A 22,090-nucleotide genomic window follows, 5' to 3' on the forward strand; every position below is an offset into this window, starting at 1 on the left:
GTGGCCTTATCGCAGGGAGACACCAGAGGTAGAGAGCAGGGCCTTTATTTAGGAAGCGCTCAGGAGAGGAACAGCCCCGGGGACCTAAACATTTGGCCAAGTGGGACCAGACACAAACACTAGAAACCCAAGACAATAGGCATCTGAGGTGCCTGGGAGCCATCCGCAGAGGGTGTGGGGGGAGATTCAGAATCATCCGAAAGGGGCACAGGGCTGACCTGCAGGTGCACAGTGGGCAGCGCCTGGTAGGTCAGGGCCCAGAACTGTGGAAACTTGGTCCTCAGGTGTTCCTTCATGGAGCTGCTGTCTAGTGTGCTGGTGATGTCCAGGTAGTTGCTGTTCTCCGTGGTGTAGGGGTACCAGTGAGTGGGCACTGCAGAGTGGCCCGCATTGGGGTCCCTGCACAGTGAAAGATGCTAAGGCTCAAGGAGGATAAGCAACCTGTCCCACACCTCCCTTCCTTCGAATGACAGAACTGGACTACAGCCCAGGGCCTCCAGGGCCATTGTGGTGGGGCCCTTGAGCCTGCTGCCTCGGGCCCCAGGCTTGAGTCCATGCCTTACCCACTATGGGCAAAGTTGGTCCAGTAGGCGATCATGGCCTTGGAGACGGTCCTGTCTTGGGGCTGGTACACCTCAGGCTTAGTGAAAGGCTCTCCATACACAGAGGCGATTTCAGCGGCATGATTGGCCCCCAGCCATTTGGGATTGCCTGGATCCCGAGAGGGCAGAGAAAACTGGTAGAAGCAGGTCCTGGCACTCCTGAGGGGACAAGACACAGCCTGCACTGGGGCTGGCTCAGCTGGGCCACCTGGCCAGAGGTGGGTCCTGGAGGGTCCCCACCAAGACTCACGGGGAACTGAGGCGCTGGCACCAGCGGAGGGAAAGCAGATGCCCAAGTTCTCGGAGGCCACAATTCTAGTTGTGCTTTTACCTCACCCAGACAGAACGCTTGTGCCATTTCAGCCCATGAGCTGCCAAAGCGAGCCCTGCACAGAGCACTTGGAGGCCCCTTCCTCCTGGGTCTCAGTATCCACACGGCTGTGTGTTCTCTCCACATGCCCGTGCATGTCATTCGACTGGAGAAGATATGGGCCTCATCCGTCTCCCGTTCTGCCTTCACTGGGGGAAGCGAGACCGCGCTTAGCTCCCCCGTTGGCCATGGCAGGAAGCTGCACCGTCCTAGAGGCCCTACCCAGGAAGCCACCCCCTTCCCAGACCCTCACTTGGCAGCGGCTCTGTGCTGGGCCAGGGCTGTCTCCGTGGGCATCAGGAAGAGGACGTCGGTCTCCAGGTCCACCACAGTCCTCTTCTTGGTCTCCTGGGATGGGTCCTGAGCCCAGCACTCGGTGTAGATGGCAAAGGCGGCCCTGGCACCTTCCAGCCCCTTGTTGGTGGTGAGCCCACTGACCAGCCAGTAGAAGTCCTCCCTGCAGGGACACAGCAGGCACTAGACTGTGCCCCTGGAGCCACCGGGAGGCCGGCTGCGTCCCCACCTAACACAGCATCACCTTCCTCAGTCTCGGCCCTCTGCTGGTGGCTTCTGCCTTGGGCTGGGCTCCCCAGGCAGCTCCTCCTCAGCTGTGCCCTAGCACATACTGCCCTCGGATCCTGTGGCCTTGCTTACTCTGAGATGTCCTTGTAGAACTTGTCGATGGCTGGCATGTCAACGGTAGCAAATAGGTGGCCATCCATGCTGTTGGTGCCTGCTAAGTAGTCGATGTCGGCAGCATTGGAGAACAGGTTGGAAGGGTCATCGGGGATGAAGTCTCCATCCACGACAGGGACAAAGGCCAGATAGTGCACTATAGGGTCTGGGAGAGAGAGGGAGCAGGTTCCTGGACCTCTGGCACATCCGGGCCTCCCTTTGTACCCAGAGTTCATCTCCTTCCTTCTCAGGCCTACACCACTGCTTCTCAAGCCTGGCCCGAGGACCCAGGCCTGGAGAGTCCTGCCCCAGCCAGGTGTGTCCTGTAGGGTGGGGTTCAGCTGCATCCCCGGCTGCAGCCCACCAGATGCCAGTGGCTCCCTTCTCCCCTGGTGACAATGGTACATGTGCCCAGAAGTTGCCACATGGCCCCACATGGAGAGCACACTGCCCTAGGGGCCAGGGCTGTTCCTTTGCTTCAGGGACAGTCCCTCCTTCACCTTCCTGCATTCTCGCTGGACTTTAACCAAAGGCAGGGAACACCTCCAGCCTCAGAGAAAGAGGTGCTCTCTCCCAGGGTTGGGGTCTGTGGAAGCCATCAACTGTGGGTGGCCAGCACCTCGCTCTAGACCCTCTGCTGGCCCCAGAGCACCAGGTAGCTGGGCTGGGCAGGTGGGGCCCCAGCCTCCCTCAGCTCCCACAATGCTTTTCGGCAGCAGACTCCAAACAATATTGGTTGGCAGGGCCAGGAGTTCCGCACAGGGGTAGAAGGCTCAGCATGCACCAGGCCCAAGTTTGATTCCCAGCAGCATGAACAGGAAAATAAAGATAGGGGTGTTGCATTTGGGGCCAAAGTGTTTGCTTTGGTTTTTCCTTGCCAACACTTAAGAGTTTGGTGCCATTAGGTAAAGAAGCAAATGACCAGATGACTCTGGCTGAGGAGAGAGAGCAGGAAGGAACTGCACTGCTGTGCTGGCACCTGGCATTGCTAGGGACTCCGCTGGGTCCTGCTGGCAAGGCTCACCATTACTGCAGGTGGTGAGCAGAGTTTGCTGGATGAATAAGGGAGGGAAGAATAAGATTGTGTCATACACAGCTGCTGGCTGTTTCTGGAGTCTGGGAATCCCCCTGACAGTGGGAGCAAGGGCTGCAAAGCTGTGCATTATTAGGGGCCTGGTAGGGACCATGTGTTCATCAGCTTCTAAAAGCAGACACTTGAGGCTCACAGAGGAGAGGAATAGGAACAAATAACGGCTTCTTTCCGGTATCACTTGGGTTCCTGCCAGGCCTGGAAGCAAGCTGCTAGGGACCCCAGAGTTAGTAACAGGGTTGGGCCCCAGCCCCAGCATGCTCCTCTCTTCTACAGGTGCTTGGCCTCCCCCAGCAGGGGCCTCGTCTGAGAACCACTAGAGCCCCAACCTGAAACCCTCACTCACATTCCTATTTTCCGAAGGGCACGTGGTAGGCCAAGGTCAGGGCCCGGGGGTCGGTCACCTTCAGACACTTGGCCAGCCTGGCAGTATCGTCCGTGGGGCACCCCACCTTCTCGGCCACCTGGGCACGGGACAAAAGTAGGTGGATAGGTGAGGCCAGTGAGTAGGCACCGAATGGCTCATGAGACAGGACAGAGAATGGGGAACGGGAAGGGCCCCACCGGGGTGGCTGTCAGACTCCTCCCTGCCCACCTGCCCTCCTCCGTTTACCTTTTGGGCCCAGAAGAGTGGGTTGTGCTGGATGGCCCAGGGGCTCAGTGCCACACCGCTCTGGCTAATGGCTCTCCGGATGAGGCCTTTGTTGTAGGGGGACAGGGTCTGCGACAGCCAGGAGTCCTGTCACCCAGCTGTACCGGGCTGAGCACACCCCAGCCTGGCCCTTAGCCTCCTCTCCTGCTTCCACCTTCCCCGGCCTCACTGGCTCCTTCCCAACCTTGGGGTCAGGCCCTGCCCTCTGGGGAGCCCCAGACCTGCAGAGAGACGCTGACACCTCCAGCTGATTCCCCAAAAATAGTGATGTTGTTGGGGTCCCCCCCAAAGGCCTCGATGTTCCTCTTCACCCAGGCAATGGCCATGTGCTGATCCCGCAGGCCGTAGTTCCCTGGGGGCAGAGCAGGGGCAGGCGTGGTCATCCAGGCCCTGGGCCAGGCTGCAGGGTGCTGGGCATGACGAGCCACACTTGTTGTCCCAGCCCCAGAGCGCCCAGCGGACCTGGCAGGTTGGCGTCCTTGGTGCTGAGGAAGCCCAAGGTGCTGACGCGGTAGTTGAAGGTGACCACGATGACTTTGCCTTGGGTGGCGATCTCCTCCCCATCGTCACTGCTGGATCCCATTCTGAAGGCTCCGCCGTAGATCCAGACCATCACAGGCAGGTCCTCGGAGACTGAGGTTGGGCAGGGTGGTGACCCAGGAGCCTGCCCTGTGTCTCCCCAGCCAGTGCCCTGTCTCCTTGCAGCAGGCACTCTGCCCCAGGCAGGGAACCAGTAGTGGGCTCCCCCTGCCTGTCCCTCTGGGCTGATTTCAGGGGATTTCAGCTCCGCACCCACCAGCACCCCCCAGTGCAGGGCCATGGCTCCTGCTTGGGGCTTCCCACAGGGTGTGGGGCCAGACCTCGATTCTTGCGCTGCGGGACCCAGATGTTCAGGTACAGTCTTCATCCCCAAAAGTGCTGTCCTCCATGAAGGTGGCCTGCAGGCATGCCACCTTGAAGCCCGTGGCCTTCAGGGTCCCTGCAGGAAGCAGGAGTGCATGGCGTGAGTCCGCAGCTGCCCTCACCACACACCCAGGGCCACCCAGCAGCTCTGTCCTCACCTTGCCAGCCAGGGTGATGCTGCGGGTTCTCCAGGGTCTTGGTGGTGGCAAAGGGGATGCCCTTGAAGACGTCCACAGAGTCACTGCCCAAAAGCCTGAGCTTCTTGTTGACACCTTCCACAAATCCTCCTTCTGTGTACACCGATCCCAGCTAGGGGTGAGACACTGCAGGGTCAGGGGGCCGTGGGCCCGGGCAGCCTGAATCCTGAGTGGTGACCGGAACAGAGACCGCTCAGAGGAGGACACAGGCGGGGTTGGCGTCTCATCCATGGTGCTGGAGGGGCTGGCTCCTGTCCCCATACGCTACCCTGCTTGCTGGTCTCTGCATCCCACGCTGGTGTCTTGCTTTCTGATTCCAGAGAAACTTGGACCAACCCGTGTTCCCAGCCAGCAGGGTAGAGGACTGTGTTCTCGCTCTGGCTGGGGAACACATGAGCGTCCTGGTGGGGTCTGGGCCCACATGGCCACCATCTCCACACGGCTGTTGGTGTTCTGTCACTTGGTCCTCTTGCCCTGGCAGCTGAGTGGCAGATGCTGCACACCCACACCCCAGAGGGGAACACTGCACCCAGGATGGGCTTCACTGCTTCTAGGAGGTGCATGGAAGGAAGGTTTCACCAGGAGCCAAACCCCTGTCTTGGGCTAGAGTAGGTCTCTGTTTCCTGTCTGGAAACAGGAAGTGGCTGCTGTGCGATGTTGGCAAATTGCTCCTCTGTCCTCAGTACCTGCTTTCTTCTGTAGAATGGGGACAAGTTGAAATCACTGAGGGTTATAGATAGGATCATTAGAGATTGCAAATAGGACTTCAACAGGCCTGGGCACACTTGGATTTCATATCAACAGGGGACTTTTGTGTCCAAAATATTGCATGGGAGGTATCAATACCACAAACTGCTTTTGGTGGCTCTGAGGTCAGACTCAGCTGGGACCTGTCCTGGACCTCACGGGAATGAGAGGACCAGGCAGAGCCTGCACAGGCCAGTGCCCAGGCCACCGATGGCTCCTTGCTGGGGTCCTACTCAGCTCCACTCTCTGCCTCCCACTCACTGTCCTCCCTGCTCTAGGCCCTGTCCCCAGTTCCCAGATCACCTTCTGCAGAAAAAGAACAGACGCAGCCACAGCGCCGGGCGCTCTGCGGGATCCTCTTACCTTTGCGGCACTGGCTGCTGCCAAGCAGCAGGCGAGGCCCACGATGGCCAGCTCCAGGCGCCCCATGCTGCGTGTCTGCCCTTGGGGGCCTTCCCTGGGCCCCTCAGGTATTTATGGAGCTCGGGCCAAGGTCACGTCCATACATGACCACAAGCTGAGGGACAACACATGCAAAAACTCACACGCAGGAACAGGTGTGAGGGCATCCATCTTTCCCAGGGAGGGCCGCTCCTGGTGCCCACGGTGCACCTGTGCAGGGTACTGCCTGCCCACCTGGGAGCAGAGGCAGGTGGATAGGCAGGGGGCTGGCAGGGCCGGGACCTGGCAGGTGCTGGGTACAGTGTGTCTGGCTCTTTTGCCAGGCCCTGGGGCCACCTTCAGCCATGTGTCGAGAGTGTTCCTTTCAGGAGTGGGCAGGCTCTGGGTCACCTCTCTGTGGCCACTCGGGGTGCCTGCTGCAGAGCCCTCTTCAGTGCTGGGGACAGTGGCTGGCCAGGTGGAGCCCGAGGCCACCCAGGCCCACAGCCCCTCAGGTTGGGCTCTGCAAGCCTCTGTGCCATCCAAGAGCCTGGGCCTCCAGGGCGGCCACAACTCTTGTGCCACCCTGCAGTGTCCCCGGAGCCACAGGGACCTCAGGTCCAGGCCCCAAGTCTGAGTGTGCAGCTGCCTGGCCCAGAGGCAGGGTTTCTCCACGCTCAAGGGGCGCAGGGAGCTGGGGACAGCGGGGGGTGGCAGGGGACAGCGGGAAGACCAGGGAGGGGGCTGAACAGGAAACGTATTGGCGAGCCAGGCCTGTGACAGCTCCTGGGATTCTGGGCAGTGCTGCAGGAAGTTTCTGAATGGGGCGCAGGGTGGGGTGTGGTGGGGTCCTCACTTCAGAGCTGCTGGTGCAGCTGAGGGGGGCGGAGGCAGTGAGAAAACGGGGCCTTGTTAACATCTATTTCTATTATTTGTTATTTGTTGTGTGTGTGTTATTAGTGACCGACCCCAGGGCTTTCACACTGAGCTACATCCCCAGCCCTTTAAAATTTCTTTTTCACAAGTTTGTGATCAGTTCTTCCTAATTTACTAAGTAGCCCAGGCTGGACTCAAACTTTCGACCCTCTTGCCTCAGTCTGCAGAGCGCTGTGTTTACAGGTATATGCCACCACATTCTCGCCACTTGAAATACTCTTATTTTGAAAATATTCCATGTATGTTATAGGAGAAAGACAATTAATATGCCAGTGTTGTCAGGAATTAAGATTTTTCACCACAGGTAGGAAAAGAAATAAATGTAAAATCAGAAGTAAAACCTTCACCCTTATGTATTTCAATTTGGAAATAAATGTATGAACTCCTTTTTCCTCTGTTAACTGAATTCACATCTTCAGCTTGGCAGGGAGGACCGTGGGCCTTCCAAGCCAAGCGTCCTGGTGCGGGCCTGGATGTCCCGGACTGTGCCTTGGCTTGGTCACCAGCCCACACTCCTGGCCAGAGGTGGCACCATGGGAAGGCAGGGCCCTGTAGTGCTTAGGCCAGTGCAAGTACCCTCGGAGGGCGTTAGCACCCAGGCCTCCCCTCTCTTCAGCTCCAGGCCGCCACAGCGTGGGTGGCCTCTCCCACAACGTGCTCCTACTGCCACCATGCCCTGTGCCCCCACCAGCCTGAAGCCACTGGCTAAGTATTCAAGGACGAAAACCTCTGAATCGGGGATCCAAAGCAAACCTTTCCTCTTTGACTCTCCCAGGTATTTTGTCACAGTGACAGGACGCTGCCAAAGGCAGGCAGGCCCCCAGGGGAGACGGCTGCAGGCCTAGGGCAGGAAATGCACAGCAGGGGCCCGGGCAGCCAGGGGCCCAGGAAAGAAGCAAGGCAGACCAGAGGGCTGGGGCCAAGGCCTTCAGGAGCTGCCCTTGGGCTGCCCACCGCCAGGGACAGAGTAGACATCAAGAAGCACCCTACAACTGACCGCAACTCATCTGAGAGGTCGCCCCAGCTGGGGTGAGGGGAGGCCCCTGGTCATCCCGGCCATGACTATGGCACATGACAGACGCCCTCATTACAAGGTTCGACTTGGAATGGTGCAAAAGCATAGCCCTACAACCACTGGGTTTTTCACTTTCTTCTTTAAGGCAGTCAATAAATACAAGCTGTTTCAGCACCTTAACGGAAACAGACTCTGTGCTGGATGGCCTGGCCCCACCTCGGGCTAACACAAGTGCTTGGAGTATGTGCAAGGTGAGTGAGGCCAGGTGTACTGAATGCCTTTTCCACGGATGGTACGTCTCAACTTATGACGGGTTACCAGGGGGGTGGAACCCCGTTGGAAGCAGAGGAATATCTGCACATTGAGAGCTTACAGAGGAGGAAGTGGGCGTTTTCCTGCCTCCCCGGTCCCAGTGGTGTCTCAGGGTAATCAAATGGATGAGGAGGGCCAGTCCTCCATAGCACGGCAGCGATGGAATCTAACAACCACTGCTCTGTAGTCCCTAAGGACGCCATGGACCCAAGTGATTATCCAGGGCCAGTAACAGCCGCCAGATAAAAGGCCAGTGGGTGAGGCCCACACCAGACACCCAGCGGACAGCCTGCGTCTCCAGCCCAGCCGCCATGACCCAGGCACAGGCTTTGGGCCTTGTCATGGTTCTTTGCTGTCCCGCCAAGCCTCGTATGGATGATGTGGGGCTTTCTTTTTCAGAGGTGGAGGAGTCTGGAATGTGTGATGCTAGGGTTAAGGGCATGTGATTACTAAACCACTACATGAGTGACTAGTTTGGTACCACCCTAATCCCGGTAGTCTGAATAAGATAAAAGGGGCAGAGAGACGCTGTTAAACTCTCGTTACCTTGCTACCTTGTGTGCGCCATGTTGGTTCTCCTCTGTGACACCTGTTTGCCATCCCTGCCTTGGAGCCAGCGATTATGGACTGAAATCTCTCCAAACTGGGAGCTAAATAAACCCCTTCCCTTTTAACTTAGGGTGTCACCTATTTCGTCTCAGAAATGAGAGCAACTAACATAGGGCTGAATGTGGCCCAAGCTTCTCCAGTTCACAGGAAACCTGGGGAAAAAGGTGAGAATCAAATGCCACAGTGGGAAGCAGCCAGCTGAATCCGGAAGATGGACATTCCCTAAGGCGAATGGCCCTTTGTCTTCCTGTGCTGTCACTGTAACAGAATACCTGAGATCGGATACTTCACCGAGAAAAAGGTTTATTTTGCTCACACTTTTGGAGACCAAAAGCCTGGTGCCAGCTGCGCTCAGCTTTGGGTTGGGGCCTGGTGCCACCTCACCTCCTGGTAGAAAGCAGAAGGCAGAGGAGAGCCGTGCTTGATTCCTGATCCAAAAGTTAAGACAGACTTAAGATTTTGCCATGGGAAGGGGTTTCCCAGGAATCTGGCCTGTAGGAGGGAGCTGGCCTGAGGCCCTTGGCTTTGGGATGAGTGACTGTTTTGTATACCACACTTCTGGGAGGACTCAGGGTCACCCACAGAAACAGGCTAATGGCCCATCTGGGCTCAGTGCCCTGCAGGAAGTGGCCCTGCTGCCCCATGGGGAGCACGGGAGCATCCCACACAGAAGTGCATGCCCAGCAGCCAGGCTTGGCAGGCACGTGAGTCTCCGCTTCCACTCAGGAAGCGATGAGACAACAGGGCCTGCTTCCCGGGAGCCCTGAAGGTGTCCACTCGGGGAAGTCAGGGATGAGTGCAGCCCAGGTCACTCCCAGTGTCCTTGTCACACCCTGTGGAGGAGCGCACAGGCCTTGTCCCCAAACAAGGGAAGGAGCAACGGAGCTGCTTTGGGAACCCCAAAGCAAGAGGAAACTCCCCTGCAGCCCCAACACCAAGACTCCTTGAAAGACTGACTTAATAGGACAATTCCGGCTGGGCCTGGGCTCTGTAGGGACCCCAGACAGATGGCATCCAAAACCAGGCATAGGCTTTGGCCGCTGGTGACCATGGTCCAGGCTCCTCATGCCATCTCTGCCACCAGCAAGCGTCATAAGACCCAGCCGAGATGGCTGTGCCCCGAGCTGTTCCATCTGTACCTCTGCTCTCAGCAGGCTCAGCCCGAGAGGTCCTGAGCCCGGGCTGGGTATGGACGCAAGGAACCAGGGATGTCCCCACCACCCAGGGGACAGGGCATACTGAGCAGCGGGTCACAGCCAGGCCCAGGGCCTGTTCTGCCAGGATTCTGGCTTTGCTCAGAGGGCTTCCAAGGCCACCGTCATCAGTGGCTGGCAGTGGGGCATGGATTTCCCTGGCTCCCCACGAGGTTGGACACATCTCGCCTGCTCATCCCGAGGACCCAGGGCCTGGTCACACGTAGTCCAGAATCTCTGTCTCCATCTCATTCTCACTCCCATCCGAGGGCTTGAAGTCTTCTTCCTCCTCCTCTTCCTCCTCTTCCTCTTCCTCCTCCTCCCCGGACTCAAACATAAGCTGCCCTTTTGCAGCGCGGTCAGCCTTGGTCGGGCTGGAGAAGAGAGCTGGGCCAGGAGGAAACAAGGTCGTGTGTGTCCCAGGGCAGACTTTCCGGGTGGCCCCTTTCCAATGACAGGGGCCCGGGCTCCAGTGCCAGAGAAGCTGCTCCAGGGAGTGTGGTGGGGAGGGAGGCCTGGAAGCTGTGGTCTTGGCCCTGGCCTCGGACTGCAGCTGCTTCCCTCTGCACACCTCCTGTCTCGGACCGCAGGCCCCAGGCCCATGGCTCCCGCCCAGGCTGCCTCACTGGGCAGCCAGGATATGGTACCGGGCTGGGCCAGGGCAAGAGGGTCTCCCAGGTGGCACGTCAGGCACAGGCCCTGGCCTCCCTCACCCCGTGCAGCTCTCACCTGGCCTCCTGGAGCGGATGGTCTGCCGGATCATGAGCGACATGGTGTCCCTCAGCTCGTCGTTGGTCTTGGGGAGGCACCACCCGTCCCGTTCCGTGCACAAACTCTCCGTCCCGTCATTGCGGTGAATGATCTTCTGCAACCTGTGGGCAGGGGGTTGGCATGGGACCCGAGATTCCACAGGGGTCCTGGTTCACAGGGGCCAGTGGGCAGTGAGGGCAGAGGTGGGATCGTGCTGAGAACAGCATGCTCAGAAGGAAGTCTTAGAGGGGCCCATGTGGACCCAGCCGGCTCCTTGGGAGCCCCAAACTGTGCACCCAGCTAGATAGTAACCAAGAACATCTTTCTGCGGAGTCACTGCCACATCTGACAGGCTGCCCTGACCTCCATCCTGATGCCTGCCCTTGCAATTCTTTACACATCACTAAGAACAAGCAGACGAAAGGTTTCCAGGATGCTGACCGGTCACAGGAAGTGTGTCGTGGACCCCCACGTGAGCAATTGTGGAGGGAAGAGAAGCAAAGGTCCCACAGTAAGCGGGATCCCTGCAGCCACCCAGGCTGACTCCTACAGGAAGCGCCGGTGCCAGGCCAGCCACACGCAGCAGCACCATGGGCAGTGCCCGGCGCCTGGGGCCAGGTCTTCTTGTTGCCGCGAGGCGCAAGAGCTGCAGAAAATACCGGTCCTGGCCAATTTCCTAGCCCTGCCCAGAGTCCCCAGGCCCTGCTCGGTGGCTCAGGGCCCCTCCTGTACGTACTCTTCCACGTTCAAATCACACAGCTGGTAGAACATCTGTCGATAGGGCGGCAGGGCCCCCTCCCGGAAGATGTAGACTGAGTCCTGGGGAACGAACAGGGTGGTTAGGCAGAGCCCGGGGCAGGCTGTGTTGGAAAAACACGTTGCGGGCTCCCATGGGGGTCTAAGGAGCTGGCTGGTCACCAGGCCCAGGATGGGGACCAGATGTGGAGGAGGCAAGCTCTGACTCGACTGCCCAGGAGGTTTGGCAGGGGGAGATGTGGCAGCCAGACCCTCTGGGGCCTTGGGGAAGCCCACCCGCTTACAGAGTAGGACCAGCACCATCCAGGGCTCCACTTCTGGTGCCTCCCTGTTCCTCACTGATTACTCCTCATCTATCACCCCATGTTCCCCTGCACACTGCCTTGACAGCTCTTCCAGGAAGAAGGCAGGGTTTAAATGAGTGTCTGCTTTCTTTTCCCCCAACCCGCACAGAGTTCAGAGGCAGGGCTAGTCCCCGATGGGAGAAGCAGCTCACTCGGGCTGGCATGCCGCCTGGCCAGGCGAATCGGGGGAGCAGGCCCAGGGCCACCAAGGCGCTAGGGGATGGCTGCATGCCTCTCATCGCTGCGCTCACATGCTCAGCCCCCACCTCCTCAGGCAGGGGCTTTGGGGTGGGGGTGCACTGCTCCGGAATGGGCTGGGGGCAGCATGGATCCCAAGCATCAGAAGGTTCTGGAAAGTGCTGAGGACAGCTGGGTGATGCAGGGGCAAAGCTTAGCCTGTGAGGGTCCATCCCAGCACCCCTGGGGGGCCCCAGCTGCACCCCAGCTGCTTTGCTTTGGCTCTGAGCTCACGAGCGCCTGATTTGCATCATACCAGCGGTGGCTGTGGGCCTCAGCAGGGCCAGGCCCAGGCGGGGACCCCACATGCAGCTGCTGGCGCCCATTTCCCTCTTGAGCCCTGTCACCACCCCTCTGCCCGGATGACCCTTGGTCTCCGTGACTCCAAGTGCTTGCACTCCTGTTTCTGGAGGGTCCCGTGGTGGGAATGGCAAGAGGGCGCTGGGTGGGCCCAAAGCCCCTCCCTAGCGCCACCCAGACTCATCCCGCCCTAGGCCTCCTGCTCAGCCAGGCCCGCGCCCTGGGGTTCGAGGCACCCACCTTGAGCTTGTACTTGTTGGAGGCCAGTTTCCGGGGGCTGGCCGTGCCTGACGGGCCCAGGCCCTGCTTCAGGTCCTGCATGCTGATGAACTGGGTGGCTGCAGGGGCCAAGGGCGGTGCTTGGTGAATGGGGGTGGGAACCCTGGCTTCCTGCACCCACCTCCCTCCGCAGTGTGTGCGGGAGGAGTGGCCAGCAGGGCCCGGGAGCGAGGCCTGGGTGGGGGTCGGGGCCCTCCCACCACAGACAGGGCCAGGGCACTCACGCGGCTTCTTGACAGTGATGGGGAGGCTGTAGTTGTAGGTGCTGCGCTTGGCTTTGACAGGCATGTCACTGGAGCCATAACCTGCGGGCAAGGACAGGCGCCTGCAGGTGGGAGCTGGCTCCCAGCACCAGCTCCTGAGGGACGGGCGCCGGCCAGCAGGCTGGGAGCTGGTGCCGCTGGCAGGGCCTGGTACGTGTCATGAGATCTCAGGTGGTTGTGACCGGAAAACAGACGGCCCACAACGAAGCCAGGACTGACTTGTGGCCTTCGTTTCTGTGCTACCGTGTCCCACAGATTCTCACAGGAGGGAGGGGTTTCGTGCCCTCTCCATATGAACCCTCTATCACAAAACAGACGATAGAAACAGGAAAGTGCAGACAAAAGGCAGAGCTTTTAGTAGTTCCTACCATATTTAATTCCACAACGGATGCGGAAATCAAGGACTTGGTAATTCTTGGCCTCTGGGTGTCTGCGCGGGTCGTAGCCAAACCGAACCCACAGGCTTCTCCAGGGGCCTGTGATCTGGGGACAGGAGAGGCACACTGTGAGGCAGCGCCATGGCCAGGCTGCCTGGGCCTGGATGGGGCCAAGACCCACAGGGAGGCAGCAGCACCCCAGGGCTGGGGACACCTTGGAGGAGCCTCTGCCTGGTGTCTGGGAGCAATGTCACCACTGTCCCTGTAGGTCAGACATCTCCTGCCCCCCAGTGGCGCTTCTGAGGGAATTATGTCTAAGGCCAGTGCCAGGCGACACCAGGAGGCCCTCTGGAGTCTGGCAGGACTCTGGCAGAGTCCATTACAGGGGTGTGTCGCTGTGCCCAGGCCCCAACCCTGATGGTCACATTTTAGGCAGGCTCCCCTTGCCAGAACCTCTGGGCACCTCAGCAGAGCCACCCTATCCCTGGCCTCCATCTGGGCAGGGTCAAAGCAGGAGCTGAGGTCAGGGCACTCCAGGCCAGGCCCAGGCTCCGAGGCCAGGCGGCTGCAGTCCAGGTGGCGCTGCCTCTCGGCATGTTACCTGAGCCTGGGCCTTTCCTCAGAGATGGAAAGGATCTATGCTGCCGCCCCTGGGGAGATGCAGAGGGTGTGAAGTGCAGTCTCACCCAACGGCTGTCCTTACAGAGCACTCACGAGGTGGCCTCCTGCAGCACAAAATCCCTCTCCCCACTTCATCCTGAAGTCATCCAGACATGGCCCGAATGTTACTAGGAGGCCGTGGGAAACCGTGGACTCGGAACCGGAAACCTTTCTAGCTGGCTCTGACAAGCTGTCTCCGGAGGCCGGGATGGGGTGGTGCAGCTAAGATATCGCCTCAGGGTTGAGGCCTGCACCGGTGGGAATGGAGGGCGCGCGGGCTGGGTGACACTTACCATGTAATAGGCCATGAAGGGAAGCAAGACCTTCAGCTTGTCGGGGTGGACACTGATGTTGGCCTTCACGGCATTGCGTGACCAGATGGGGCGGAGTTCAAACAGCTGGGGAGGGAGGGCAGAGGCGGCAATGAGCACCAGCAGCTCTTGCCCTCCTTCCCCTGGGCCGAGGCCCCCGTGGCTTTCCGGGGGGACTCAGTGAAGACCAGAGGCTTCACAAGCATGGCCAGCCGCTGGAACACAGAGGACATGAGCCCTGCTCTCACGCAGCTCTTGCTGCAGCAGGGGAATGGGGCTGAGGGGAGCAGGCTGCAGCCTAGGAGCCCAAACAGCTCTGGGCTGAGACAGCATGAAAGTGAAGGGGGCGTCCTGGCCAGGGGAAACACTGCAAAAGGCCACTGTGCCCAGAGGACATCGAGACCACAGCCAGCGCCCCCTGCCAGGTGACTGCTGGAAACACAGCAGGACGCTAGCCTCACGGTCTCTTTGAGAAACACCCACCCATCCCAGGAGCAGGGAACCTCAGCTTAAGCAAGGCAAGTTGAGCCCCCATCGCAGGTCGCAGGGTGCACCTGGCTGAGAACCTGCTGTTCCTGCATATGAGCACCTGTGGCCGGAGGGGAGGTGCACTGCCAGCTGACAGCCCCAGCTCTACCTAGGGTAAAAGTGCCGGGGCCTGGCACACAGTCAGCTCGCCTTTGGTTTGTTTAAATGATACCTAAGGGCTGCCAGATGCCAGGTCTGCAGTTCAATCACTTTCCAACAAGGCACCCTTTCACACCCCGAGGGTTGCTTAAGAACTCTAAGAGGCCTTGTTCAGCCTTGGGAATTCAGGGTTTACACTGGCATGGCCATCATACGGCAAGTACAAATGACCCAGTTTTGGCGAAGCCAACCCCCAGTGACACAGGGCGGGGCAGCCAGGTGGATGCGTGGTGCAGATGCAGAGTGGCTGGGGGCTGGCAGGGCAGGGACTCACCTTCCTGAGCTCCTCCTCCACCTCCTGGTCAATGGGGTTGGTGCAGGTCTTCTTCCAAGTCTGGACCGCAGCCTCCAAGGGCTGCATGGGCACCTCGGGGTCCTCGAAGTTGACAAAGATGGCATTGTGGGGGCGCCGGGCCCTACTCAGGCCAATCAGATTCTCACCTGAGATGGGGGGGTTGCTGTAGCCTTCCCTGGGGGCAGAGGAGACCGCTGAGGGCATGGGCCTGGCAGGAAGCCAGCGGCCCACACTTGGGGGCCTCTTTCCGGGAAACAGGGTGAGGGGAGGGTCTTAGAGGTGGCTGCTGGAGGACCTGTGTCCTCAGGCTGCTGACCGGGCAAGACCCGAGGGTGCTAGAGGCTGGGCTCTGGGAAAGGGCACCCCCGTCACGAGCTGGTGGCCTCCCAGCTGCACTGAGTCCAGCACACACCACTCGGCTGCTTCTCTTCCTCCAGACCCACCCTCAGCACATCGCTGTGAAGTGCATTTTAATGGACGGACATCACACAATCGCCTTTTTTCTTTTTTGTAGCACTAGTGGTTGAACCCAGGGCCTTCCTATACCCCAGCCCTTTTATTTTATTTATTTGTTTGTTTGTTTTGGTACCGGGGATCAAACTCAGGACCTTGCCCTCACGAGGCAGGCGTGGTTGCCACTGAGCTAAATCCCCAGCCCATCCCTTTATATTTTTTGAGACAGGGTCTCACTAAGTTACCCAGGTAGGACTCGATCTTGTGACCCTTCTGCCTCAGCCTCCCAAAGTGCTGGGATTACAGGGGTGCGTCGCTGTGCCCGGCTACATCACACAATTTCATTCAGGTGACTACTGTCTTTTAAATGTTTCCCTTTTAGGTTTTTAAAAACGTATTTATTTGCTTTGGTTTTTTTTTCATTTTCTTTCTTTCTGGGGCAGTACCAGCAATCAAACTCAGGACCCTGCACTTGCCAGGCAGGCGCAGCACCCCTGAGCTACATCCACTATTTTGGTTTCTTGAGACAGGGTCTCACTATGCAGTCCAGGCTGGCCTTGAACTTGTGGCAATCCTCCTGCCTCAGCCTCCTGAGTGCTAGGATTACAAGTGTGCACCGCCACACCTCCAGGCAGGCCTCAAAATCCTGGGCTGTAGGGCTCCTCCTCAGCCTCTGAGCTGCTGCGACTATAGGAGTTCAGATGTTAACATCTTTCTCTACACCAGGGCACCGCACTGCATGCTGACAGTTAACAGGCCACTCGCACACAGGGAAATGAAATTTAAGACAGGCCCAATCTGTGCTCTTTCAAACAGTGCCCCTAGAGAAACCACCCCACACAGGTGCAACACTCCCTGGTCTCCAGCTCTATCTGGAAACCCATCAGCCCCAAGAAGGGACCCAGGCACCACCCTCGCCTTCCTGAGCTGTCACCACGGGGAGAGCGCCCAGGGCTCCTCTGCTGCCCGCCCTGCCGGGCTCAGTGTCGCCATGATCCTAAGGTCATGGAGAACTAAGGCAGGGATCAGCAGGACCAGCCTGGAGGGGTCCCCGGAGTGCAGGGACCCACCCAGCCAGTCTCCCCAGCCCACAGGAAGTGCGGCCCCATGACCCACACACAGGCCGGCAGCTGGCTGGGAAGAAAGGCGCGTTCCCTCCATGTAAGAGGAGATGGAGACAGTGGCCTGGGGACCCTGGGTTGACCGGTCCTTTGTCCCCGCCCCCAGACACTGGGAACAGCTGCCCACTGGCCACACTGGGAGGGACCCCCGAGCTGCCACTCCCTGCCGGGGGCAGCTGTGTGGAAGGGGCTCCACTTTCTTCTGCGTATTTTTGGTTTTGACTCAAAACATTTCAGAAATGTGTAACTTTAAAAAAGGGATCATAGGGCCGGGGATTTAGCTCAGTGGTTTCGCCGCCTGCTGCGCAAGCACAAGGACCTAAGTTTGATCCCCGGTACCAAAAAAAATTAAATAAATAAAAAGGATCGCACCGCCACCACCATGCCCGCTCAAAACTCCCACGCTGGCGCACGGCACACACAGAAAGGGCTCTCGGCAGGGAGGCCAGGCCATGTGACCCTTTTTAGTTACATGTTCCTGTAGCTGTTTGTCTTCTGAGAAGCACCATTTACTCTCACAAGCAGAACAGTCGGGAGGGCGGCAGCATGACAGGCTCAACGGGCACAGGCAACAGCAATCAAAGCAACGTGTGAGGCCCTTGGTGCTCCCGAACCACTTTTGGGACAATGGGGCAAAATGAGGCCGGGCAGAGTGGGTATTCATTTTAGGGGCACAGGAAAGTCGGCTCAGCACTGTGCCTGCTGCAGCCACGTTCACAGGTATAACTCCTGGGCTCCAGCCATCCTCCTGCCTCGGCCTCCCAAGTCTTGCTGGCGCTATAGGTGTGCAGCCCAGTGCCCAACTCAGAGTGTTTCCGTAAAGGCAGAGAACAATGCACCTCCGAGAATGATCTAAGCCCACTGCTTCAGCCCAGGAGATCCCACACTTCCAGTGGCCCTCGCTTTGGGGCACGGCTCCCAGCCCCTCCCCGCATGGGATTCCGCCTGGGTCTTCACCTGACCAGCTCTGGGATCACCCCTTGGTCTAAAACAGCAGCTCCCGCAGGGCTCCCTGAACCCCTCTGCCTCCCCACCGATTACCACCTCTTTAGGGGACCTGCCCATTTGCTCATGCTCTGTCCTGCTCCCAGCCTGGCTCAGAACGGAGCTGTCTGCCATGCGGCCCAGGATACCGGGCTCCTGAGTCTGCCCCAGCACTTGCCCGATCCATAGCATGAAGACCCAGGTGTGAGCCACGTCAGTGTAAAGAGCCCACATTTCCCAAGGAAAATGCCCTAACAAACACCAGCATCACCTATCGGCTGAGCTTCAAGCTGCCCTCTCCTCTTCTGCTTTTCTGTCGGCACAAACCTTGCTGCCCAAAAGCTTTCTCCACCAGGCCAGGCTGTGCTCTGGGTACCAAGGTTATAGCAGGGAACAGAGCAGGCCAAACTGTGACCTTTGGAGAGTTCACAATAAAACGAGATGTTTTAAAACCTATTGTGTGTCTGGTTTTAAAAAAGAAAACACACGAAACTAAGGACAGGGTGGCCCTGAGCCCTGCGCAAGGGCCAAAGGATTTGTGTGACAGAACTCGATGCGGCCCGCGTGGTGCGTGGTGCTGGAACCCGCATCTCTGCTCCCACACTGGTAGGTAACACGGGCACAACACAGCCCTGGCCAGTCGCTCCAACACCAGGATACCCCCCAGGCCTGGCAGTTCCCCGGGGCAGCTAAGCCAAGCACGGGGCGCTAGTGAATTTCCTACTCTCGAACACCTTTTCCTCATTTCTGTGCACACTATTCAATCCTGGGTTCTCTACACAGGGAACCCTATTCCTCCGTGTCAACAATGTGTGGCTGGGCTCCAGGGAAAAGCCAACATTGGACAATGCCCAGGCCTGCCTCTCCACCCCGGCCCCTAATTATGTCAGGGCGCCCTCCATCCAAATCGCAGGTGGTCTCCTCAGGGTGTGCGCACGGCGCCTGTGAGTCACCGTCTGGCTCTCACCCCTCACAGCAGAAGCTCACCCCTGACCCACAGACACCCAGCACCTGTCCTCAGGAGGGGACAGGACACAGCAGGCAAGATCCAGGTCACAGCCAGCTTGAGGGGGTGACATCGGGTGGGTGGGAGCTGGGCAGACCCCGACGGGAACTGTGAACAGTGGGCACAGGTGGAGCTTCTTGGGGGAGCCTGGCAAAGGGCCATGGCAGGGGAGGATGGAAGCCAAAGGTACCTGTAAAAGCTCTGCCTGGGGCGGGAACAGTGAGGCTGAGTGGGGGAGCAGGTGGCAAAGGGCTGGGTCCAAGCGGATGTGTGCAGACAGCATTTCCTGGGCGGTGAGAGGGTGGCCGGGCAGCAAGGTCCAGGAGATTAAACCAAAGAGACCACTGCTTGGCAGGCACCCTCCAGGCCCACAGCCGAGTTCTCCGCACTTTACAGGGCCTGGCAATCACCAGGCCAGTGCTTATCAAGGCCTTGCCCTGTGCTCGGCCCTGTGCCCAGGACTCGTGCTCTTTTGCCATAATAATGGTTGAGCAGCAACTACTGCAGCCCGAGTGAGATGGGAAACAGGCTGAGAGGCGCACGGAACCTCCCAACCCACAGACCCAGGACCTCTGGCTGCAGGGCCCTGGCTGAGCCCAGCGCTGCGGCAGGGGCAGGTCCTTACCGGTGCTGCGTCTCTGGTCGGTAGTAGTAGTCCACCGGGGCGTCCAGGCGGGAGAAGATGGGCGGGGGGATGTAGAGCGGCAGCTCCTGGTGGAAGAAACTCTCCTTCTCGGGCTTGAGCATGAACACTTTGTCATACATGGACATGTGCTTGCCGCCTGCTTCCGTGTGGATGGCCAGGTACTGGAAGTCAGACATTCCTGGACAGAGAAGTGGACGAGTGAAGGACACCGCGAGAGGGACACTGGCCCAGCAGCTGGCCACTGCCACACGGACGCCCACATCCTCTGGGGAGGTCCCGATGGTATGAATGGCAACAGCCACCTCCCCCGAGTCCACAGCAAGCCCAGAAACACCCTGACACCATGGGGGATTCTGGTTACCCTGGAATTTAAAAATGGTGGAGACGACGCCCAGGATCTCCAGGTGGAAGGTGACCTGGGGGCGGGGCTCGGCCTCTGGCACCACTCTCTGCCGCCGAGTCTTTCTTCTGATCCGCAGCAGCAAGCTGCTGGTACTGAAGCGGTTGGCACACACAGGGTGGCAGTACAGATCCTTGGGCCGGAAATACAGCTCCAGCCTCTTGGTGGGGTCTGTGTAGATCTGCAGCAGGGCCAAGGGAGACAGGGGGCAGCAGTAAGCAGGGCCTGCTGGCTTCTCTAGTTGAAGCCTGATGGTGTGCAGGAAGGGCTGGGAGGCTCCTGGTCCACCCCGAGCTCTTAATCCCCCAAAAGACGGGGGGGGGGATTGGGGACTGAACCCAGGGCTTTTGCACTGTGCCACCTCTTTTACCGCCACCCTTTTAAATTTTTGAGACAGGGACTCCAAAGTCTCTAACTTGCCCAGCCTGGGCTTGATATGCAATCCTCCTGCCTCAGCCTCAATCCCAGAGTGCTGAGGTAGGAAGATCATCACGAATGTGAGGCCAGCCTGGGCTATATAGTGAGTTCAAGGCCAGCCTGGACTACACAGCAATACTCTGTCTCAAAAAAACAAAACAAAACTCAACAAAAAACCAAGTGTCTCAGTGTTTACTTAATGAAGAAAAAGCAGAAAAACAGTTTCCTTCCCTCTAAGATGTTGTAAAGATGGAGATAACAATGGCCAGTTAAGTGAAAACCACCCTCTGTCAGTGGCTTCAGAACGGGACTCTCCGGTCACAGGTGCTATACCATCCTTGGCTTACCTTTGAGGTAGCTGAGGCTTGCAGGGTTGAGTGACTTGCCTAGGGGCTACCTGCTCCAGAAGCGGCCCATTCTGATGCAGGACTGAACGTGGTATTCAGCCTCATATGCAGATGTTTCTGGGTCCGGGGGGATGGAATCAGCCACTAATAACCACTTTGGTCTGTGACTTCTAACTTCTGAAGCCCCGGCTCTTTCTCCTTAAAAACCCTTAATACCTGCCTCATAGCACGGTGACAACGACAGGAAAATAAGTGTAAAACACTTAAATTGGTGCTTAGCTCTGTGTAAACACTCAGCACACGTCGCTCCACACAGGGTGAGAGGGATGCCGCGACTGTCTGAAAGCAGCAACAGCGAGCACTGGGAGTCACCTGCATGTAGTCTGCTGGCTCCCCACACCCGGGACAGCGCCTGACCCTTAGGAGCGATCCGGGTAGGGAATGAGGATTAAAAGGGCCCTTGATCCTCGGAAACCCCTCTTCAAGAAACAAACACCGCTAAGCTTTGACGGGAGAACGTAAGGACGCACTTGTCACAGATGCGGCGATCAAGAAACATCAGAACGAAGAAGTGAGGAAGACTCCTCGCCAGAGGTCTCGCTGTCTTTGGGTACAGCGCACCCCTGGGGTGAGAGTGAGGGTTGTGTCAAAGCCAGACAGATAAGTAAGTCCGCACCAAAGGACCAAATATGACTGGCTGGGGCTCTACCAGCACCCGCTGCTGCTTAACGCTTGGTTCCTAAAGAGCAGACACTGCAGTTGTACCCTGGGGGAGTCTACCAAGGACGGATCGTAAGCAAAGCGTCCAGACTGGAATGTGCCTGGCACAAAATAAGATATGGGCTAACACTACCATTAAGGCCAATAACAACAGGGTCCACGGGGGGTTTTGGTGTTGTTTCCCCTTTGGGTACTGGAGATTGAACCCAGGGACTTCGCACCTCCCAGCCCTTATTTATCTTTGAGAGGGGATCTCGGTAAATTGGTGGTGGCCAGGCTGGGCTCCAACTTGCACACCTTCGGGATGGTGGGGTACAGGTCTGCGCCGCCATGCCCGCCTGAGCCGTTTTTAATCTCCCTGTGCCCCAGCGGCAAGGACGAAGCGGCTCAGCACACCCTGCGATCCGCAGGTGCGGTGGACAGGGCCACGTCAGGGCCGGAAGCAATGGAGCCGGCTGGGTTTCCCGACAATCCCTTCCTCGGGGGCTCCGCCCACCAACCCAGGACATGCCCCTCTCGGTTGCCAAGGGAACCGCTCCGCCGTCTGGCCCCGCCCCCCAGCCCCAGAGCCCAACGCGGTCCTTCTCGCGTAGTCCCACAGATTCCTGGCTTACTCGGGAGATGCCTTCCTCGCCGCCCAGCGTCTGCAGCATCTTGGCCACGTCGCGCACCCCGCCCGGGTACTCCACGCACACCAAGTTTCGCTCCCGCCGCAGGTCCAAGGGGATGGCGACATTCGGGTCCGCGCCGGCCGTCTCCGCCGCCATCCCTGCTCGCCTGGCAGGGCCCTCCAAGGTACGTCCCCCAAGGCGCCCCCAGAGGCCTCGCCTCAAAGGTTCCGCGAAGGAATCGTTCCGGCCTCTCTCAACGCTCGCATCTCCTTAAATCCTCAGGCTCAGCGAGACTCGAAAGCCTCCGGAGAGCAAACCCCAGAAGAGAAGCCCTGTGGAATTCGGGATAAAAGGAGACTGGGTCCTAGACTTTTATTTAAAATGAGTAGGGTTGGCTGAGGCAAGGGTGTTCTCACTTACCAGCCAGCCAGCGGAAAGAGTATA

The 22,090-nt window shown here is 58.7% G+C and overlaps 2 protein-coding genes across 2 annotated transcripts; both read right to left on the reverse strand.

The window, feature by feature from the left end:
- Positions 1-29: 29 nt before the first annotated feature.
- On the reverse strand, positions 30-8,583 carry LOC110350147 (bile salt-activated lipase-like). The gene is given in 12 exon segments (XM_087182984.1): positions 30-399; positions 564-761; positions 1,226-1,429; positions 1,627-1,813; positions 3,084-3,201; positions 3,351-3,458; positions 3,611-3,741; positions 3,852-4,022; positions 4,250-4,285; positions 4,288-4,368; positions 4,451-4,601; positions 5,600-8,583. Coding segments are annotated over 12 exon segments (1,731 nt in total). The 5' UTR covers positions 5,666-8,583; the 3' UTR covers positions 30-119.
- Positions 8,584-8,775: 192 nt separating this feature from the next.
- Positions 8,776-22,081, reverse strand: Gtf3c5 (general transcription factor IIIC subunit 5). The gene is made up of 11 exons (XM_004849026.4): positions 21,650-22,081; positions 19,513-19,732; positions 19,131-19,329; positions 14,921-15,116; positions 13,942-14,046; positions 12,980-13,094; positions 12,573-12,653; positions 12,310-12,407; positions 11,169-11,251; positions 10,412-10,554; positions 8,776-10,069 (listed from the first exon to the last, which is right to left on the reverse strand). Exons 1-11 carry the CDS (start codon positions 21,800-21,802, stop codon positions 9,900-9,902), a joined length of 1,563 nt encoding a protein of 520 aa, XP_004849083.2. The 5' UTR covers positions 21,803-22,081; the 3' UTR covers positions 8,776-9,899.
- Between the last annotated feature and the right edge of the window lie 9 nt (positions 22,082-22,090).

This window comes from Heterocephalus glaber, unplaced genomic scaffold (genome assembly GCF_053883595.1).
Source record: "Heterocephalus glaber isolate CG9 unplaced genomic scaffold, H.glaber_assembly_v1.0 deba00001479, whole genome shotgun sequence".
NCBI classification, from domain to species: Eukaryota; Metazoa; Chordata; class Mammalia; order Rodentia; family Bathyergidae; genus Heterocephalus; species Heterocephalus glaber.